This window comes from Rhopalosiphum maidis, chromosome 2, assembly GCF_003676215.2.
Source record: "Rhopalosiphum maidis isolate BTI-1 chromosome 2, ASM367621v3, whole genome shotgun sequence".
NCBI lineage: Eukaryota > Metazoa > Arthropoda > Insecta > Hemiptera > Aphididae > Rhopalosiphum > Rhopalosiphum maidis.
This window is the reverse complement of record NC_040878.1, coordinates 79,363,861-79,386,334: the sequence shown is the minus strand read 5'-3', so window position 1 is coordinate 79,386,334 and position 22,474 is coordinate 79,363,861. Positions and strand designations below refer to the sequence as shown.

The following is a 22,474-nucleotide window of genomic DNA, read 5'->3' as shown; positions in this document are numbered from 1 at the left end:
TGATTAATTGAAACATATTTTGTTAATGTTCATTGTTGTGGGATTGCACACGAGTAATGATTATTAGGTAAAGTGTTAGGATCAGGCTCGTGTACAGGAGGGAGGGGTTATGCGGGCTGAAGTCCCTACCTTAGGCCAAAAGTGAATTATTATTTTACCATTATCAGTAAAAAAAATGTATTTAAAGCCCCCCCTCCCATCGTTTTTAATTTCTAGGTCCGCGCCTTGCTTTCTGGACCGTTTTGATGACTTGCTGGTTGAAGCGTAGCCACATTCTTATAAATCAGCGTTGATAATGTTTAATAACGAAAGTATTATGTAAATTTTAAAGAAAATTCAACTCAATAAATTAAATTTTAATAATAAATTCTGATTTTATAGTATCACAATAAAATAGGTAAATATAAAAATCTATTTTGATACTCGCAATGCCACAGAGCGTATTTTATTCAAACGGGACATTTTTGCGGAGTATAACTTAGGTAGGTATACCAAATATTGTACACGGAATTAGAATCTGTAGGAAAACAATCACTGAAATAAAATATTACGTGTCCCTAATATTTTGACGATAATTTAAAGACTTCAAAATGTTATTGACTTTATATTTTATGACAGCTTTAAATTTTTAATTTAAACGTAGGTACCGACCTAATGAAATATTGTATTATACATAAGTATTGTTTGCAATCTTAAAGTAACTATTGAAGTGGGTCTTTTGTATAACGTAGGAACAAAGTGAATACTCAAACAGGGTATAACTTTTAATAATTAATATTTGAACAATCGATAAAAAAATTACTTTACTTCTATACTTGTAAATTATAATTAAATAATTTTGACGGTTAGTCATAATAGACCTAGTAAATAATAATTTGTATATTATTATGTTTTCGTTAACATAATAACTCAACTCACTCATTGAATTTGCAAAATAGTATATTATAATATGTAGAGGAGAAGCTTGCTTAAATACTACTATGAGACGACTATATATAATTCGATTGTAAATGACATAAATGAGTTGTAGATACACTCTTTAAAACAAGTTTTTTGGCCCTGAAAAGGGCCGTTTTAAAGAGGTGAAATGGGGGACCAAAATGATTGATTATGCGCGTTCACCGCGGATACGACGAGCCAGTTGGATGTCCTTTGGCATGATCGTGACACGTTTGGCGTGGATGGCGCACAAGTTGGTGTCTTCGAACAAACCGACCAAATAGGCTTCGCTGGCTTCCTGCAATGCCATGACGGCGGAGCTCTGGAAACGCAAGTCGGTCTTGAAGTCCTGTGCGATTTCACGCACCAGACGTTGGAACGGCAATTTGCGGATCAACAACTCCGTGCTCTTTTGGTAACGACGGATTTCACGAAGAGCCACTGTACCCGGACGGTAACGATGTGGCTTTTTCACTCCTCCGGTGGCGGGTGCGCTCTTGCGAGCGGCTTTGGTGGCCAACTGCTTCCTGGGAGCCTTTCCTCCGGTAGATTTACGGGCGGTTTGCTTGGTACGAGCCATTGTTAGAATTGGTGAATTACTTGTGACGGCAAAACGTAAAAACACTTATGAACGTCGACACGAAACTCACCAGTATTTATATACAAAACGGATTCGTATCTGCCGTTCTCATTGGTCGACGCGTTGTCGGCAATCGGGGTGTGGGAGAAAACAAATGGAGCATTTCGATTGGCCGTGCGTGCTCCGTGAAACGCATAAATACATTGACAATCGTTGGCCGGGTATCAGTCAACGTTCAGCGTTCGTTCATCGCACCAGCTCGTTAAGTAATCAGCTAGAAACTACATAAAATCAACATGACCGGACGCGGCAAAGGAGGAAAAGGTCTTGGAAAAGGAGGCGCCAAACGTCATCGCAAAGTGTTGCGTGACAACATCCAGGGAATTACCAAGCCCGCCATTCGTCGGTTAGCTCGCCGTGGCGGAGTCAAGCGTATCTCCGGTTTGATTTACGAAGAGACCCGCGGTGTTTTGAAAGTGTTCCTGGAAAACGTGATCCGTGATGCAGTCACCTACACCGAGCACGCCAAGAGGAAAACCGTTACAGCCATGGACGTCGTTTACGCTCTAAAACGTCAAGGACGCACCTTGTACGGTTTCGGAGGTTAAAATGTTTCATCCGCGATCTGTGTACGTAATGTAAAAACACCTATTAAAAAGGCCCTTTTCAGGGCCACCACTACTTTTAATCTACATGCGCGCGCAGTTTGTGTCTGTCTTGTTTGTTTCTACTTCATCAAACTACTATTTTATGGTATGGTGAATGAAATTTTATTAGCACTTTAATTTCATTATTTTTTTTTATTTATATCACTTATCTATCAACTAATTAGATTTAAAACGAAAATGGTTCTTTATAAAATAAACTCGAATATATATATTAAACATACGAAATTGATTTCTGTGTAAACCAAATTGTTGTTAAATACACCACGTATAATTGAAAAAGAATTGCGCGCGTAGATTAAGGGTTAATATCACTGAAATATTTATCACATATTATGGATTGAGACTAAAAAAGATTATATACGGAAAGTATTTTTTCTATCTTATTGATGTAGTTAATGGCAATTGTATTGTTTTGATGTAGTACACTACTTTGTTACAGCTAATGGGTAGATCACTTTGTTGATGTTATAAAAATATAATAATATGTTATGTACGCGGATCTACCTCTTACTATATCGGTATTCCCGACGGAGACAATAAACCTTTCTTTATTTGCAATCTTCTTTATCAATGTTATTGTTTTTTTTCGTGTTACGTTATGATTTAACCCGACGACACATATTACAAGAGTCATATATACAGTATACACTGTACTACCTATTAGTATTTTATACAACTTATAACGATGATGAACGTTCGAAACATTATTCTGTACCAAGATAAAATTTAGCTCAACAATAGTTTGAATACAATTACCACGTTTACATGCAGTAGTTAATGCGCATCGAGTTAGTCTGCCAGTTGGGTGCATAAAACGCATTTATTATATTTTAATGCAAATCGAACCGCTCTTATTCTGGGATTAAAAAATGCACGTAAACGGTGGTTTAATGCGAATTAATATTTTAACGGGAATTTTAAAATGCCAGAATCAAACTAATATAATTATTTTGGTCATGACATCCAAAGTACTCGTGGACTAATATTAACATTCGCATTAACGTCTAAATTTTGATATTTTAGGAACCGCACATGTGTGTGTTTGTTTGTTGATAAAGTCTAATGCAATTGAAAAAAAAGGAAGTAGAAGGGGGATATTTGCTTAACAATAGATTGGTGGCCCTGAAAAGGGCCGTTTTATTAGACGACTAGGTGGTAGGTAGTTAAAGTGATTAAACTTTTTTCTCGGTCTTTTTGGGTAAAAGAACGGCTTGGATGTTGGGCAACACACCGCCTTGTGCGATGGTAACACCGGACAACAATTTGTTCAATTCTTCGTCGTTCCTGATTGCCAATTGCAAATGTCTGGGAATGATACGAGATTTCTTGTTGTCACGGGCAGCGTTACCGGCCAACTCCAACACTTCGGCTGCCAAATATTCCATAACTGCGGCCAGGTATACCGGTGCACCGGCTCCGACGCGCTCGGCGTAATTTCCTTTCCTCAACAGACGATGGATACGACCGACGGGGAACTGGAGTCCGGCACGGGACGACCTGGTCTTGGATTTACCTCCCTTCGATTTGCCTGCTTTGCCTCTTCCGCTCATGATTGTTTGTGTGCTTGACTGCTTTGTTAACGATTCGAACACTGAATGATGATTAAACCCATCGGTAGGCACCATTATATAGCCAAAATTTAGAAAACAGTGCTGCGATTGGACAGTTTGAAACGTCATGACGATATTACTTGACTCCGTTTCATATGCAACTACTACCAAACGATGTGGTTTTCCATAATCATTCTAATAATGTTTTCTCTCGGAAAAGCTACTATTTTTATCAGACACGTAACCGCTGTAGATCCTGTTTGTTTTGTTTTATCTATTAGAATTTGGCCAATGGCTGTCCGACGTGTCTCCTTGGGTTATTAATATATACCGTCGCTTCGTGTACTCCGACATCATTCGAGTTTGAAGTCTATCACCGTCAACGACCTCAGTTCACAGAAAATTATCAGCCATGGCTCCAGGAGGTAAATCCGCAGGAAAGGCGATGAAAAAATCGTCCGGCAAGGCACAAAAGAACATCGCCAAATCCGACAAAAAACGCAAGCCCAAGAGGAAAGAATCATACGCCATCTACATCTACAAAGTATTGAAACAAGTACATCCCGACACCGGTGTTTCCTCTAAGGCAATGAGCATTATGAACAGTTTTGTCAACGATTTGTTCGAGCGTATTGCCGCCGAGTCCAGTCGTCTGGCTCACTACAACAAGCGATCGACCATCACCAGTCGGGAGATTCAAACCGCCGTCCGACTCTTGTTGCCCGGTGAATTGGCCAAGCACGCCGTCAGTGAAGGAACAAAAGCCGTAACCAAGTACACTAGTTCCAAATAATTGACTTATATTATAACACTCTCTTTAAAAAGGCCCTTTTTAGGGCCACCAATTTTTCTATGATATACCACTGTTAATCGATGATTATTTTTAAAATTTAAAAATTGAAATAATGCTTTTTTTGTCGCGTACAAACCTCCTGTGAATAATTATAACAAAAATAATAAATAATTTTATCCCGGTTAAAAACATTTGTTGAACAGTGAACACATAATTATCATCATAATACTTAACTTTATCCATGGGTGACTTACATATTTTAAAGTGCCTCGACGCACTTGAACCACCGCATACATCTTGATTGAGCTTCCTATACCAAGCTTGCCCTAAATCAAATCTATATCCGTATAGATCCAAAGGTGGAAAACAGTGTATAATTGCCAATGTCCTTTTTTTTCAAAATCTGTTGATAAAGAGGTAGGAATCTGTACTTTTATTTCCGTATTCAAGGAGCTTGTCTTTATGAGATTGACTAATATTAGTGGGAGACCATATTTTTCTAGAATAGACATTAAAGATTCACGATGAATGCAGTAGTAGACCTTTTTAAAATCAATAAATATCATGTGCACTTCTTTATTAAATTCCCTCATCTTTTGTAGTATTTGTCTTACTATGAATATTTGGTCAATCGTTGATCTATTTTTCCTAAATCCTACCTGGTAGTCTCCCAGTAATTTCTCTGCCTATGGTCTCACTCTGTCTAAAATACAGTTTGACAATATCTTATACGTGACATTAAGTAGGGCTATGTCTCTGTAATTACACAATTTTCTATCCCCGTTCTTGTAATTAGAACAAATAATTTTTCCAATCTTCGAGAATCACCTCCTTTACCCAAATCTCCTTCACCAACAAATATATGTACTCAGTTAGTTCATTTCCCATGTTTTTAACAGTTATTAGTAATTGAACAAAAAGCTTTGCAGTCGATTTTTGGCCCTTGCATAGATAGCAATACAGGAGAGTGGAGAATCAGACATAATATGGAGATCAGTGAGCTATATCAAAAGTCAAAAATAGTCGACGATATAAGGAAGAGGCGACTCTTATGGGCTGGCCACGCATGAAGAAAAGAAAGAGCCCTTATTACAAGGTACTATGTGGCTCTCCAGAAAGCATAAAATCAGTTGATAGGTCAAGGTTGAGGTAGGAAGACTAAGTGTCAAAAGATGTGGAACAAGTTGAACCAGATACTTTTTGGCGAGTCATAGCGGAGGATAAAAAGAAATGGCATAGCATATGATTATCAGTTTAGTCTTAAAGGTCGTTAACTACGAAGAAGAAGAAAAATAGTATGATTATAAATTTTTTTATGGGTAAGTTTAGCCAGTCGTGACCCATAGGTTGGGAAACACTGCTCTATAGCATTCTTTAAATAAATACATATTATATTTATTTAAAATTGTTTTGATATGTATTTTTTCAGAAATTAAATTAATAAAATTTTTCGTGATAAACCTATAATTTATGTTAAAAATAATTACTTATAATATTACAGGAAGAAAAATATTTAAATCTCCCTGAAAGTATAAAAATATTTAACTTGTGAATGAAATGTTTATAGTTTCTGGTAAATGCAATATTAAAAATAAATATTCTTTTTAAATAAAAACAACTAGTTATAAATTTAAACGAATAATATAAACTCACATAACACAATAATAATTTTTTGGGTATATATTTCAAAAAATATATACCCTGAAAACTTTAATTTTTTATAAATAGTATAAAACTCGCATTAATAATAACTGGATTATTTTATTTTATTGTAGTTTGAGTGTTCTGTATAATAATAATACCTAATTGTAATAGGTTAACGACGAAACATAATAATGAACTATAAAATATTATGTATAAACAAATCTTAATTTATTTATTAAATGCCTTACCTCTAGAAAAATATCTGGGAATGCTCAGGTAATTTCCTGTTCTTAACATTATTATTGTTTAAAGTGTATTCTGATTAAATGAGTGAATTTCCGCATAATGTATCGATTGACTTTTAAGGTTAATTTTGCGCGTACACTATTAAAAAATATGTCTGAAATTCCTACAACAAAAAAAGCAAAAGTAGCTCAATACCTTTTATAATTCCCTAATGAAACTTTTAAGAATGATGGACATGTGTTACTTTGTGTAGCTTGTGGACAATCTGTATCTTGTTTGCAACGTTTTCTAATAACTCAGCATATAAATACATTAAAACATAAAGAAAATTAATTGAGAAAAAATAAATCCTCTTCAGCATCTTTGATTAGTAAGTCAACTTTGAATACCGATTTATGTCAAACATTAATCAAGGCTGACATACCACTAACTAAATTAAAAAATCCAACTTTTAAAATGTTCTTGGAAAAGTACACTGGACAAGCTATTCCTGAAGAAAGCTAATAATAATAATAGCTAATAAGCTTATAAAAATCAGTATAAAAGATATTTTGTTCAAAGATATTTTTGTTTAAAGATATTTTTATCAAAGACGTTATTTCGAAGATATTTTGACCGGTCACCATTTTGAATATTATAAACATGTGATATGTTATTCTTTGTATAGATGATGGTGGACTATTAAATTACTTGTATGTAATGCAGTTTAGTAAGTAATTTAGAGTAAAGTTTCAGCATGTACTATTTAATGCTATAAAGTTTTAAAATATTAAAAAAAATTAAACAAAATAATTGATATATAATATATTTATGAACAAAATTTAAAATGAATACATAATTATTATGTAAAAATAATACACATATGCTTTTTTTGCATGTTTTAATTTTATTTGGTAAATCAATTAATTTTATTGATTATGTTTAATCTTATCGGTGTTTACAATTTCATTTTTATTTTAGTATTCAAATTAAAACGAAAAAATAAGTAACGTTTGAAAGTACAATAACGTTTAACATTAACATTTTATAGCGTTTAAATATTTAAAAACGTAAATACGATATATATTTTTGTAAATTGACTGATTTAGAGTAATAATAATCTATAAATAGTAAATATATTATTAATCAATAATCATATGTTATTTTTACGTTGTTGAAAACTCGTGTACCAAACTACATAAAATATTCTCTTTATGAGAAAATTTTAAAGAATGAATATTAAGTTTAATTATTAAACTATTAAGTTTAATTATTAAACTATTATGTGTTATTAATTAAATTTTTAAGTTTTTTCGCTATGGCCTATAACATAATGGATGCTAATATAGTAATGTATACATATAAATACATATGCGAGTGATTTAAATCAAACATTAACTATTGCAGAAATTGAAGACATCTCAATTGACTCTAGAAAGGTTTCAGTTGAAGTAAACCGTACGTTCTTATTTCTTATTGTTGTGAAATACGTTTTATATTCAACTAATAAACTATCATGTGTTATTAATCAAATATTTTGATTTTTCACTATGACCTAAGTATAGTTTTAATGCGTCCTAATGTATACGTATAAATATGTAAGTGATTGATTTTAATTAAAAATTAATTATCGCAGAAAATAAAGATGATCTTCAAATCAATTCAAAACATTTAAATAAAGGTCAAGTTAAAATAAACCGTAAGTTCTTAGATTTCCTGTAATATTATAAGTAATTATTTTTAACATAAATTATAGGTTTATCATGAAAAATTGTATTAATTTAATTTCTGAAAAAATACATATCAAAACAATTTTAAATAAATATAATATGTATTTATTTAAAGAGTGCTATAGAGCAGTGTTTCCCAACCTATGGGTCACGACTGGTTAAACTTACCCATAAATAAATTTATAATCATACTATTTTTCTTCTTCTCCGTAGTTCACGACTTTTAAGACTACTCGTCCTAAATTCGAAGTAAAAAACTTAAAAAATATAAAGATAAAAATATTGTAAAATAAAATTGTTTAATAAAAACGTTGTTTGTTTAACAACTTGAAACTATGTAAAAAAATATTTTCAAAAACATGAATATTTTTTGAAATATTGAGTGTTTTATGATAAAAGAATCATCATATATATCAGAATTCTGTATCTATATTACATTTTTTTTAATTATTAAAAATTAAAAATATACATATTTTGTTATAAAATATTTCATGATTTTTAATACATATTTTGGCAAAATAACAATATAAATTTTTACATATTTTGACTTTTTTATAAGATAAAAATCCGTGCTCTATTTATCATAGTTTTGAACAATAATTAACGTTTTATCGGATAAATAATCATTTTGTTGATTAATATATTATATTTTTCATGATTTTGCTTACCACCACAAGTAACTACTAATTTATTTACATTACTTTGCAATGTCACAAACTCCAGATACATCAACACTAGCGTCATAATATTTTTAGTATTTCAACCACCACTTTAAAATATGTAAGTCACCCATGGATAAAGTTAAGTATTATGATGATAATTATGTGTTCACTGTTAAAGGTCAAGTTAAAATAAACCGTAAGTTCTTAGATTTCCTGTAATATTATAAGTAATTATTTTTAACATAAATTATAGGTTTATCACGAAAAATTTTATTAATTTAATTTCTGAAAAAATACATATCAAAACAATTTTAAATAAATATAATATGTATTTATTTAAAGAATGCTATAGAGCAGTGTTTCCCAACCTATGGGTCACGACTGGCTAAACTTACCCATAAAAAAATTTATAATCATACTATTTTTCTTCTTCTTCGTAGTTAACGACCTTTAAGACTAAACTGATAATCATATGCTATGCCATTTCTTTTTATCCTCCGCTATGACTCGCCAAAAAGTATCTGGTTCAACTTGTTCCACATCTTTTGACACTTAGTCTTCCTACCTCAACCTTGACCTATCAACTGATTTTATGCTTTCTGGAGAGCCACATAGTACCTTGTAATAAGGGCTCTTTCTTTTCTTCATGCGTGGCCAGCCCATAAGAGTCGCCTCTTCCTTATATCGTCGACTATTTTTGACTTTTGATATAGCTCACTGATCTCCATATTATGTCTGATTCTCCACTCTCCTGTATTGCTATCTATGCAAGGGCCAAAAATCGACTGCAAAGCTTTTTGTTCAATTACTAATAACTGTTAAAAACATGGGAAATGAACTAACTGAGTACATATATTTGTTGGTGAAGGAGATTTGGGTAAAGGAGGTGATTCTCGAAGATTGGAAAAATTATTTGTTCTAATTACAAGAACGGGGATAGAAAATTGTGTAATTACAGAGACATAGCCCTACTTAATGTCACGTATAAGATATTGTCAAACTGTATTTTAGACAGAGTGAGACCATAGGCAGAGAAATTACTGGGAGACTACCAGGTAGGATTTAGGAAAAATAGATCAACGATTGACCAAATATTCATAGTAAGACAAATACTACAAAAGATGAGGGAATTTAATAAAGAAGTGCACATGATATTTATTGATTTTAAAAAGGTCTACTACTGCATTCATCGTGAATCTTTAATGTCTATTCTAGAAAAATATGGTCTCCCACTAATATTAGTCAATCTCATAAAGACAAGCTCCTTGAATACGGAAATAAAAGTACAGATTCCTACCTCTTTATCAACAGATTTTGAAAAAAAAGGACATTGGCAATTATACACTGTTTTCCACCTTTGGATCTATACGGATATAGATTTGATTTAGGGCAAGCTTGGTATAGGAAGCTCAATCAAGATGTATGCGGTGGTTCAAGTGCGTCGAGGCACTTTAAAATATGTAAGTCACCCATGGATAAAGTTAAGTATTATGATGATAATTATGTGTTCACTGTTCAACAAATGTTTTTAACCGGGATAAAATTATTTATTATTTTTGTTATAATTATTCACAGGAGGTTTGTACGCGACAAAAAAAGCATTATTTCAATTTTTAAATTTTAAAAATAATCATCGATTAACAGTGGTATATCATAGAAAAATTGGTGGCCCTAAAAAGGGCCTTTTTAAAGAGAGTGTTATAATATAAGTCAATTATTTGGAACTAGTGTACTTGGTTACGGCTTTTGTTCCTTCACTGACGGCGTGCTTGGCCAATTCACCGGGCAACAAGAGTCGGACGGCGGTTTGAATCTCCCGACTGGTGATGGTCGATCGCTTGTTGTAGTGAGCCAGACGACTGGACTCGGCGGCAATACGCTCGAACAAATCGTTGACAAAACTGTTCATAATGCTCATTGCCTTAGAGGAAACACCGGTGTCGGGATGTACTTGTTTCAATACTTTGTAGATGTAGATGGCGTATGATTCTTTCCTCTTGGGCTTGCGTTTTTTGTCGGATTTGGCGATGTTCTTTTGTGCCTTGCCGGACGATTTTTTCATCGCCTTTCCTGCGGATTTACCTCCTGGAGCCATGGCTGATAATTTTCTGTGAACTGAGGTCGTTGACGGTGATAGACTTCAAACTCGAATGATGTCGGAGTACACGAAGCGACGGTATATATTAATAACCCAAGGAGACACGTCGGACAGCCATTGGCCAAATTCTAATAGATAAAACAAAACAAACAGGATCTACAGCGGTTACGTGTCTGATAAAAATAGTAGCTTTTCCGAGAGAAAACATTATTAGAATGATTATGGAAAACCACATCGTTTGGTAGTAGTTGCATATGAAACGGAGTCAAGTAATATCGTCATGACGTTTCAAACTGTCCAATCGCAGCACTGTTTTCTAAATTTTGGCTATATAATGGTGCCTACCGATGGGTTTAATCATCATTCAGTGTTCGAATCGTTAACAAAGCAGTCAAGCACACAAACAATCATGAGCGGAAGAGGCAAAGCAGGCAAATCGAAGGGAGGTAAATCCAAGACCAGGTCGTCCCGTGCCGGACTCCAGTTCCCCGTCGGTCGTATCCATCGTCTGTTGAGGAAAGGAAATTACGCCGAGCGCGTCGGAGCCGGTGCACCGGTATACCTGGCCGCAGTTATGGAATATTTGGCAGCCGAAGTGTTGGAGTTGGCCGGTAACGCTGCCCGTGACAACAAGAAATCTCGTATCATTCCCAGACATTTGCAATTGGCAATCAGGAACGACGAAGAATTGAACAAATTGTTGTCCGGTGTTACCATCGCACAAGGCGGTGTGTTGCCCAACATCCAAGCCGTTCTTTTACCCAAAAAGACCGAGAAAAAAGTTTAATCACTTTAACTACCTACCACCTAGTCGTCTAATAAAACGGCCCTTTTCAGGGCCACCAATCTATTGTTAAGCAAATATCCCCCTTCTACTTCCTTTTTTTTCAATTGCATTAGACTTTATCAACAAACAAACACACACATGTGCGGTTCCTAAAATATCAAAATTTAGACGTTAATGCGAATGTTAATATTAGTCCACGAGTACTTTGGATGTCATGACCAAAATAATTATATTAGTTTGATTCTGGCATTTTAAAATTCCCGTTAAAATATTAATTCGCATTAAACCACCGTTTACGTGCATTTTTTAATCCCAGAATAAGAGCGGTTCGATTTGCATTAAAATATAATAAATGCGTTTTATGCACCCAACTGGCAGACTAACTCGATGCGCATTAACTACTGCATGTAAACGTGGTAATTGTATTCAAACTATTGTTGAGCTAAATTTTATCTTGGTACAGAATAATGTTTCGAACGTTCATCATCGTTATAAGTTGTATAAAATACTAATAGGTAGTACAGTGTATACTGTATATATGACTCTTGTAATATGTGTCGTCGGGTTAAATCATAACGTAACACGAAAAAAAACAATAACATTGATAAAGAAGATTGCAAATAAAGAAAGGTTTATTGTCTCCGTCGGGAATACCGATATAGTAAGAGGTAGATCCGCGTACATAACATATTATTATATTTTTATAACATCAACAAAGTGATCTACCCATTAGCTGTAACAAAGTAGTGTACTACATCAAAACAATACAATTGCCATTAACTACATCAATAAGATAGAAAAAATACTTTCCGTATATAATCTTTTTTAGTCTCAATCCATAATATGTGATAAATATTTCAGTGATATTAACCCTTAATCTACGCGCGCAATTCTTTTTCAATTATACGTGGTGTATTTAACAACAATTTGGTTTACACAGAAATCAATTTCGTATGTTTAATATATATATTCGAGTTTATTTTATAAAGAACCATTTTCGTTTTAAATCTAATTAGTTGATAGATAAGTGATATAAATAAAAAAAAATAATGAAATTAAAGTGCTAATAAAATTTCATTCACCATACCATAAAATAGTAGTTTGATGAAGTAGAAACAAACAAGACAGACACAAACTGCGCGCGCATGTAGATTAAAAGTAGTGGTGGCCCTGAAAAGGGCCTTTTTAATAGGTGTTTTTACATTACGTACACAGATCGCGGATGAAACATTTTAACCTCCGAAACCGTACAAGGTGCGTCCTTGACGTTTTAGAGCGTAAACGACGTCCATGGCTGTAACGGTTTTCCTCTTGGCGTGCTCGGTGTAGGTGACTGCATCACGGATCACGTTTTCCAGGAACACTTTCAAAACACCGCGGGTCTCTTCGTAAATCAAACCGGAGATACGCTTGACTCCGCCACGGCGAGCTAACCGACGAATGGCGGGCTTGGTAATTCCCTGGATGTTGTCACGCAACACTTTGCGATGACGTTTGGCGCCTCCTTTTCCAAGACCTTTTCCTCCTTTGCCGCGTCCGGTCATGTTGATTTTATGTAGTTTCTAGCTGATTACTTAACGAGCTGGTGCGATGAACGAACGCTGAACGTTGACTGATACCCGGCCAACGATTGTCAATGTATTTATGCGTTTCACGGAGCACGCACGGCCAATCGAAATGCTCCATTTGTTTTCTCCCACACCCCGATTGCCGACAACGCGTCGACCAATGAGAACGGCAGATACGAATCCGTTTTGTATATAAATACTGGTGAGTTTCGTGTCGACGTTCATAAGTGTTTTTACGTTTTGCCGTCACAAGTAATTCACCAATTCTAACAATGGCTCGTACCAAGCAAACCGCCCGTAAATCTACCGGAGGAAAGGCTCCCAGGAAGCAGTTGGCCACCAAAGCCGCTCGCAAGAGCGCACCCGCCACCGGAGGAGTGAAAAAGCCACATCGTTACCGTCCGGGTACAGTGGCTCTTCGTGAAATCCGTCGTTACCAAAAGAGCACGGAGTTGTTGATCCGCAAATTGCCGTTCCAACGTCTGGTGCGTGAAATCGCACAGGACTTCAAGACCGACTTGCGTTTCCAGAGCTCCGCCGTCATGGCATTGCAGGAAGCCAGCGAAGCCTATTTGGTCGGTTTGTTCGAAGACACCAACTTGTGCGCCATCCACGCCAAACGTGTCACGATCATGCCAAAGGACATCCAACTGGCTCGTCGTATCCGCGGTGAACGCGCATAATCAATCATTTTGGTCCCCCATTTCACCTCTTTAAAACGGCCCTTTTCAGGGCCAAAAAACTTGTTTTAAAGAGTGTATCTACAACTCATTTATGTCATTTACAATCGAATTATATATAGTCGTCTCATAGTAGTATTTAAGCAAGCTTCTCCTCTACATATTATAATATACTATTTTGCAAATTCAATGAGTGAGTTGAGTTATTATGTTAACGAAAACATAATAATATACAAATTATTATTTACTAGGTCTATTATGACTAACCGTCAAAATTATTTAATTATAATTTACAAGTATAGAAGTAAAGTAATTTTTTTATCGATTGTTCAAATATTAATTATTAAAAGTTATACCCTGTTTGAGTATTCACTTTGTTCCTACGTTATACAAAAGACCCACTTCAATAGTTACTTTAAGATTGCAAACAATACTTATGTATAATACAATATTTCATTAGGTCGGTACCTACGTTTAAATTAAAAATTTAAAGCTGTCATAAAATATAAAGTCAATAACATTTTGAAGTCTTTAAATTATCGTCAAAATATTAGGGACACGTAATATTTTATTTCAGTGATTGTTTTCCTACAGATTCTAATTCCGTGTACAATATTTGGTATACCTACCTAAGTTATACTCCGCAAAAATGTCCCGTTTGAATAAAATACGCTCTGTGGCATTGCGAGTATCAAAATAGATTTTTATATTTACCTATTTTATTGTGATACTATAAAATCAGAATTTATTATTAAAATTTAATTTATTGAGTTGAATTTTCTTTAAAATTTACATAATACTTTCGTTATTAAACATTATCAACGCTGATTTATAAGAATGTGGCTACGCTTCAACCAGCAAGTCATCAAAACGGTCCAGAAAGCAAGGCGCGGACCTAGAAATTAAAAACGATGGGAGGGGGGGCTTTAAATACATTTTTTTTACTGATAATGGTAAAATAATAATTCACTTTTGGCCTAAGGTAGGGACTTCAGCCCGCATAACCCCTCCCTCCTGTACACGAGCCTGATCCTAACACTTTACCTAATAATCATTACTCGTGTGCAATCCCACAACAATGAACATTAACAAAATATGTTTCAATTAATCATTAATTTAGGCCACTCACGAATTAGATTGCCAACTATTGAGCTACAATTAATATCAATTTCTTATTATACTGTTAATCAACGCAATAATGGTAAATTATAGGTAAGCTTAAGCTGGATTTCATCAAACTATAATTCATTTGTCTACAACAGAAAAAAATATACTGTATAAGTTAATTACGTAAAAGTTTACAAACCATTAAACTTTGAATTTGCATTTATCAGCTACAAGACGATCCATGATGTAACATGGGAGATTAGCATAATACTGCTCGTACAACATGTCCAGGCCCATATATTAATATAGATGAAGAATATCTATCGTTGTAGGAAATTCTTCAATTCTTATACCAAGTACCTATGCAACTATTATAATGTTACGTTATTTGATATTTGCCCGCTTTTGGTGGTTTCGGCAACGTCCTGTAATATCACTTCTTGTCTTCCTGGATAATAAATAATAAAATACATCATCAAGGTTCGGCGAAAACAGGTTCAATGCTAAAAAAAACACAGAAAAATATAATGGTGTACGCTGCGGAGTGGGTTTACCATTCATACAAACTTTATAATGTATCAGATAGGTACGAGACCACCAATACGTATGATGTAAAAATAAGTTAAATTCTGTTTATTTAAAATCGAATTTCGACCACAATCCCTTTAATGGTGTAATACTATGATTATTTTTTAAAAATATTTAAGGTGAATACCGTTAAGATTAGATTTATTGGTAAAGTCCTTGATGTAAACATTTCAATGGTATAAACGTTAATGACGCAGTACCGTAACAGTAACCTAAAACCGTCAATTTTTAAAAGCCACTGTTCATCGACATGTCGGTCTATTTGCAATATTCAAACACTCAGGGCTTGATAAACTCGTATAGAATGTGTCTAAAAAGTTTTTGTAAATTTAAATTTGGTTCCGGTCATACGGTATACCATTAAACATGGACTACGAAAACCCGGTTGGAAGCGTGGGAATTACGATCTGTGGTGGTTTTGTGTTACCAAATAGCGTCGGGATAGCTTTATGGGACATTTTGGAATTTAGTTGGCTTTTAGAAAAGATCAAAATCAGATTTTTACAACTATTTCTCGCCGAGAAATCGCGAAAAATGTTTGCACAACCGCAGCCATGTCGATGACGCGAATCACGACGGTTTACTAGTCGGTACGGTACAGCATATATATTTACAAACCGCTTCGTCTCCAAGTGTTACGTTCAACAGTGAAATTTCGACTAGTGTTCTACAGTAATTCGACATCAACTCTACCATGGCCGAAACCGTCGTTCTCGCCGCTCCCGCACCAGTCACCGCGTCGCCAGCCTCGAAAAAGTCTCCGGCCAAGAAGAAGACTGCTGCTGCCAAAGCAAAAAAACCCGCTGCGTCTCATCCGACCACTTCCGTGATGGTGACGTCTGCCATCAAGGAACTGAAGGAGAAGAAGGGTTCGTCCTTGCCGGCTATCAAGAAATACCTGGCTGCCAACTACAAAGTCGATCCCGCCAAGCTGGCGCCGTTCATCAGGAAGTTTTTGAAAGCCGCCGTCGCCAACGGAACAGTCGTTCAGACCAAAGGCACCGGCGCTTCTGGTCACTTCAAATTACCGCTTGCCGAAGTTAAACCGAAAAAGGCAACTGTAGTCAAGAAGAAGAAACCAGTCGTCAAAAAAGTCAAAGCCCCTGGTGCCGTAAAGAGGAAATCGACGTCCGCTAAGAAAGTTAAGCCCGCGTCCGGCGAACCAACAGCTAAAAAAGTCAAGAAGGCTGTAGCCTCAAAACCTAAGGCTGCCAAACCGAAGAAATCTCCGGCCAAGGCGAAAAAACCTGCTGGCGCTGTCAAACCCAAAGTGAAGAAGACTCCAACCAAAAAAACAGCAGCTCCCAAGAAGAAGTAAATTGTTGATCGTTCACTTCTCTCGCCCCTTAAAACGGTCCTTTTCAGGACCACCAATTTTTTTTCTTAGACACCACCAAATACCTATTTACTCTCGGCGCTTGAGACTCCGTCGTCGATTCATGGTTTAATAGTTGTAACCGACTTTTGGTTAGTTTATATTATAATTTTTGGTCATAAAACTTTTTAAAGAGGAGAATGCTACAAATTTTATTAAATAATGAGTGAATTGAGGAAGCGTTAGTTTTTTATACATCGATTTTTTTTCATATTTTAATGTAGAGTTGTCATATTTTTATTGTTGTATATGCATGCCTGTGTGTATGTATATATGTATGTATGTATGTATGTACTGCGTATATATTTATGTATGTGTGTATGTATATATGTGCCGATGGAGCTTGCATATATATATCGCTCAAATGCGTTGACTCAGGATAAAATACCTGTGTGACCGATTCGGTTCTCACGATGGTCTACGTGACCAAAAAGGCTGGGTCAGCACATACTGAAGACCTCGGACGAACTGTTGCAACGCGCCCCGTCTGTTGGTAGTGAGTCGAGTCTGGTCTAAAGAGAGAGTGACACCCGCGTTACTCAGGAGAGCATCTTATAATTTGTATAGCAGAACCTCGTATAGTTTTAATCAGATCCTCTCGTAATATTAGTATTTAATATTCATTTCTTTAGTGTGTAATTCATTTAAATATTCATTTCTTTAGTGTTTAATTCATATCAATATTGATGTATTCAGTGTTAAGTTCATAAATCAGTAATTATAATATAATATATATACCTATAACCAACACCTGTGTTACTTCATTTGACACTAACAACCAAGATAAACCTCACACGACGGTACCCCACACTTCATTATACTAAACCATGCGAGGACATTAAAAGTCAATTAAAATACTCTAAAAAGATTAATTGTTAACACGAATAAAACAGAAAACCTATTTCACTATAATAAATTAAAAAACTTTCTTGATACATTTGTTTTTCTATACATCGGTAAGATAACTTATAAAGTTTGTGAACTTAGGTAATTTCAATAGCGCCCTGTGGTCATTGCACTATACCGATTCGACCACCGGGACCCTCTCACCATAATTAAACTGCATAATCCCGCTTTCCCGTTGTATAAACTGTATCCACGTTCCTCGATTTCTCCGTTTTTTTCCCTCGTATCACCGCCGCCCATTGCCTCGACAATTAAGTTGCCCATCAATTTTTTTACAAGGCGCAACAATCGAGTTGCCTACACAACTCAGAGTCGGACGCTCCGCCACGGCTTTCTAACCTACACTATATATTTATATAAATGTTTGTTTGAATTAATTTTGTACTTAACTTATTACTTTAAGAATTATCCTAAAATTGTTAACGTTATTGATACTACTCAAGTTGAATTTAACACACCATCCATGTCGTGCGTTATAATTTATAAATCCACTTAATCACAACATATTTATTATTTACTAAAACTTAATTTATTTCTAAAATGTATAATTTATATTACATTATTTGAATATTAACTAATTAAAACAAATAATAATATAAAACTTTAAACATTTATGGCTAACTAAAAATATTGTTTAGCAGAATTAGGCAATGAATTTGCTGCATTTTTAACATAATTCAATGCACTTCCATCTCCTTCTTTTTTATCCATATTATTGAGTGTACTGCAGACTTCTTCAATGCAATCAACATCTAAAATAAAAACAAAATTTTCAGACCTAAGTCTTTAAAAATTACCACCTAAGACATGGTAACTAATATGACAACAGTTTTATCGACTTAAGACGGTTTTGTATTATTAATTCAAATTCGAACGTTATATAAATTTAATACATGATGTATATGGTAAATCAGACTATACTGGGTCTGGGTGATTCATTTAACATAGATAGGACACTTATTATATAACAAATTATTAACTTTTTGACAGTATTGTTTTATGCAATTTTAAGACCTTAAAAAAACAATGTATCTTACTATTCTTTATCTTTAACATTTTAGATTCTGAACGGAGTGATGAATGTATTGATTTTACAATGATGTATGTTTTTATTTTGTCTGTCATCACGTTTTTAGTAGTAATAGTTTTCTAAAGCGTCATGAAAAACCCTAAAGAAGTAATCGAAAAACGGGAATTTTCACGCATAATTAGTTTTTGACAAAATCGTTTTTTTTTTTATTATAGGTACTGTAACACAAATATGAATCATTGTAAATACATGAAATTTTCACCAGATGTTATCTATATTTACGATTAAATTTTCAAAATTTGACTTTTTTAAGCTATTTGCAGACAATTGAAATTTTCGATTTTTCTAAATTGTTTTTCTTGAAATGCCTATAAATAAATTTGGCAATCCAAAAAATCTTTAAAATTTAATACCTACAAGGTTTATTATAAGTTGTATTTATCGTGGTAAAAAAAAAAATCAAAAATCGTTTGTCACAATTTTTGTTTTTAAGCGTTTAAAAGTTCAAATGTTTACAAAATATGTCAAAATCACAAAAATGTGCAAGTAATTTTGAAGTTGAAAATGCATAAAATGTTTGTGATTTATACCTAAGGTTAAAAAACCTAATACAAAGTTCCCCATAACTTTTTTCTTCAAAGAACTGTAAAAAGAAATTCCAGCGTCAATATAGAAAAACTTTTATAAGTGTATGAAATTTAATTTTTACGAAATCATGTAAAGTAACGATATATTCTAAAACGATTTAAAACACGTTCTTATTTAAAGAGTATAAGTCGTAACTTTCACCGGTAATTGAGAAAAATACATTATAATTTAAATATAGGTAATAATATAATAACAACAGACTGACAAATTATCTCTATTATAAAGTTTGTGTTTTTTTGAAATAATGAGTGTCTATGTATGTTCTATTAGGTATATAAAAGTAAAAAAAATTATATTTTTAGATTTCTTATATTATATTTAATTTCTTATTATTATTATGATATCTATACATACCATTAGGTACCTTAGGTATAACCATTTTGTAATAAAAGCCTATTGCTGAAAAATAGAACTATAGTTTATTATATTATGTATAATACAAATAACGTACATGAAAATTTAGTTAAAAAAAAAAAATAAATACTTAATGATCTCTAGATTATAATTTATATGTTTTAAAAATATTTTAATTATTTCGATTATAATTATTAAATTAAAAGATATTTACAATCTGATACAAAGAAAAAAATGTTTGTTTCTTGCGAGTCAGCAAATCTTTATGAGGCTCTTTTTTACAATATTAAAATGTGGCTTCGACATATAAAATAATGTATAATATATCGTTGAGTATAAAATGTACGATGAACTTGGTTTTAGTCACAAAACCATAGTGTTTTATTAATATAGGTAGAATATTAATTTTATTATAATGTCATATTAGTCCATGAAAATAATGTACAAGATTTGTATAACTTTACTGTAAATATGTAATTTTCTTTTCTATCTTAAGTTTGTATTATTTACATAATATAAGTTCACGTTGCCAATAGTATTAATACTTTATTAAATTTTAGGTTAAGTTAGGTTTAATTATAGTTAATTTTAAAAAAAGTAATACAAAAATTAAAAAAAAAACTAAATTCTCAAAAGATTCTTACCATACATTGTTTTCTCTAAAAAAATTAAATGGAAATATAATATTGTAATAATTAATTCATTCGAGCTAAGCATGCAAATAAATAAATGTATGACTAAATATCTAAAAAACGAAGAAATTATCGAGGTAAATTAAGTATTAACAACTTTAAAACATTAGCCCGGGGGGACCGATAGGGGTTAATTTCTATCAGAGTCTGGTAAATTAAGAAATGAATTAATAAACACAAGGTCTTGTGATAAAATAAATATGTTTTTATAATGGTAATACTTTTTTTTTTTATTGCTACAGCATCAACTTTTGTTGATTTTACTTGTTAGCTTAAATAATACCTTTATTTTATTCTAAAATTCTTTATTCTTTAATCTAAAACCTTATTGTCATAATGCAATGCACATATATTATATTGTTTACTTATTCACGATGAATAATGCATAAGTATAATAAATAATAATATAGAATATATTAATAATAACTATAAATAATTATCGTTCAATTTTATGAATGCAGTTAGACTTAGCTGGCTTGATAGTATTATTACAAGATCTTATAACATGCTTGAAATTCTGAACAAATTTATAAATTATTAAATAGAATATGAATTGCCGTTTTCCACAATTTAGGAATTGTTAATTTGGTCGCAATCACTAGGATTATAGTTTTTTTTTTATTTATATTTAGGAAGATAGTAGTAATAGCAACTCTTTGAATACAATTGTGTTTTAATACAAAAACTAAAAGAAATCAATATGTTAAAGTAAGATATTATGAGGCTCTGATCATTTGCTTTCTGCATAACGTCTATTATTCTGCCGACCCTTTCTTTAGACTGCATTCGTGTTGTTTTGAAAGGAAAGTGTTTAATTTATTTTTGACAATGATTATCATCAAATTATTAATTACTAAAATATTCTATCTTTAACTGTACGTACCATCAAATTTTCTTTTAATCTCATGATTATTTTTGTCATATTTAGCTGTAAAATACAAATGCAATCACAGTAACGTGTTTATAATCATTATGAAAACTATGATTCTATAGTAATTAAGTGTCGTCAACAACAACATTGGTGTGTATAATTATTATACTTATACATATTGAGAAACAATCAGTATAATATAGGTATTATAAGATAATGTTATAAAAAATTTAGTTTTTTGATGTACCATTCACATACATTTTGAAGACAAACTCTGAGATGACGTCTTGGTTAAGATAATCATATACTTTTATTAAATAAAAATGTATTTATAGTAGATATAATTCGTACCTTGAACCGATTCTTGAGCTATAAATAAAAAATAAAATAGGATTAATATGACGATATACAAAACATAACTAAAAGAAAAATATAATTGGCAATGTAATGTAATGTATGTTATGTTAAATTTAGCTATAATCCCAAGAGGGAAGAAAAGCAAAGGAACGAGTTATGTAAAGAAATAAGAAAGGAATGGTAATTTTTTTCGTTTAAAAATGAAAACCTTTTAAAGAAATTTAAATTTTGTTTTATTGTTACAATAATTATAACGCCATAGCATAACCGTTGTTAACGAAACTTTGATTTGATATTTATCAATTAATACCATTATAAAATAAGGGTAATAAAGTAAAAAGGGTATATAAAACAAAATAAGATAATTCAGTTAAGGAATAATATTTTAGAACACTTAGTAGATGCTGAATATCAAGAAACGACTAACCAAAGTTTTAAAACAAAATATCAATGCATAATTATCTTAGCCATAACAAAATATTGGAAGTTTATAAGCTATAAAGTTTCATAACTAATAAGTTATAAAATAAATTAATATATTTCACAAATAGTCTAAAAAGCACGTCCGTAAAATAATTGAAAATAGGAAAAATGAACGGCTTATGTCTTATTCTCAACAGTA

General features: G+C 32.8%; 9 protein-coding genes across 9 annotated transcripts; 5 read left to right on the top strand and 4 right to left on the bottom strand.

Annotated features, from left to right (window-relative positions):
- Nucleotides 1-957: 957 nt before the first annotated feature.
- LOC113555103 (histone H3) lies at nt 958-1,541 on the bottom strand. Its single transcript, XM_026959434.1, has one exon. The coding sequence runs from the start codon at nt 1,517-1,519 to the stop codon at nt 1,109-1,111; it is 411 nt and encodes a 136-aa protein (XP_026815235.1). The 5' UTR covers nt 1,520-1,541; the 3' UTR covers nt 958-1,108.
- Nucleotides 1,542-1,764: 223 nt separating this feature from the next.
- Nucleotides 1,765-2,390, top strand: LOC113555108 (histone H4). Its single transcript, XM_026959438.1, has one exon. It carries the CDS (start codon nt 1,816-1,818, stop codon nt 2,125-2,127), a length of 312 nt encoding a protein of 103 aa, XP_026815239.1. The 5' UTR covers nt 1,765-1,815; the 3' UTR covers nt 2,128-2,390.
- Nucleotides 2,391-2,998: 608 nt separating this feature from the next.
- On the bottom strand, nt 2,999-3,831 carry LOC113555101 (histone H2A-like). Its single transcript, XM_026959432.1, has one exon. The coding sequence runs from the start codon at nt 3,810-3,812 to the stop codon at nt 3,360-3,362; it is 453 nt and encodes a 150-aa protein (XP_026815233.1). The 5' UTR covers nt 3,813-3,831; the 3' UTR covers nt 2,999-3,359.
- A 280-nt stretch (nt 3,832-4,111) lies between these two features.
- Nucleotides 4,112-4,573, top strand: LOC113555105 (histone H2B). The gene has a single exon (XM_026959436.1). The coding sequence runs from the start codon at nt 4,150-4,152 to the stop codon at nt 4,528-4,530; it is 381 nt and encodes a 126-aa protein (XP_026815237.1). The 5' UTR covers nt 4,112-4,149; the 3' UTR covers nt 4,531-4,573.
- Nucleotides 4,574-10,462: 5,889 nt separating this feature from the next.
- On the bottom strand, nt 10,463-10,924 carry LOC113555107 (histone H2B). Its single transcript, XM_026959437.1, has one exon. The coding sequence runs from the start codon at nt 10,884-10,886 to the stop codon at nt 10,506-10,508; it is 381 nt and encodes a 126-aa protein (XP_026815238.1). The 5' UTR covers nt 10,887-10,924; the 3' UTR covers nt 10,463-10,505.
- Nucleotides 10,925-11,204: 280 nt separating this feature from the next.
- Nucleotides 11,205-12,037, top strand: LOC113555100 (histone H2A-like). The gene has a single exon (XM_026959431.1). The coding sequence runs from the start codon at nt 11,224-11,226 to the stop codon at nt 11,674-11,676; it is 453 nt and encodes a 150-aa protein (XP_026815232.1). The 5' UTR covers nt 11,205-11,223; the 3' UTR covers nt 11,677-12,037.
- A 608-nt stretch (nt 12,038-12,645) lies between these two features.
- LOC113555109 (histone H4) lies at nt 12,646-13,271 on the bottom strand. Its single transcript, XM_026959439.1, has one exon. The coding sequence runs from the start codon at nt 13,218-13,220 to the stop codon at nt 12,909-12,911; it is 312 nt and encodes a 103-aa protein (XP_026815240.1). The 5' UTR covers nt 13,221-13,271; the 3' UTR covers nt 12,646-12,908.
- Nucleotides 13,272-13,494: 223 nt separating this feature from the next.
- On the top strand, nt 13,495-14,078 carry LOC113555102 (histone H3). Its single transcript, XM_026959433.1, has one exon. It carries the CDS (start codon nt 13,517-13,519, stop codon nt 13,925-13,927), a length of 411 nt encoding a protein of 136 aa, XP_026815234.1. The 5' UTR covers nt 13,495-13,516; the 3' UTR covers nt 13,928-14,078.
- Nucleotides 14,079-16,278: 2,200 nt separating this feature from the next.
- LOC113553929 (histone H1A, sperm-like) lies at nt 16,279-17,169 on the top strand. Its single transcript, XM_026957525.1, has one exon. It carries the CDS (start codon nt 16,314-16,316, stop codon nt 16,935-16,937), a length of 624 nt encoding a protein of 207 aa, XP_026813326.1. The 5' UTR covers nt 16,279-16,313; the 3' UTR covers nt 16,938-17,169.
- Nucleotides 17,170-22,474: the final 5,305 nt, after the last annotated feature.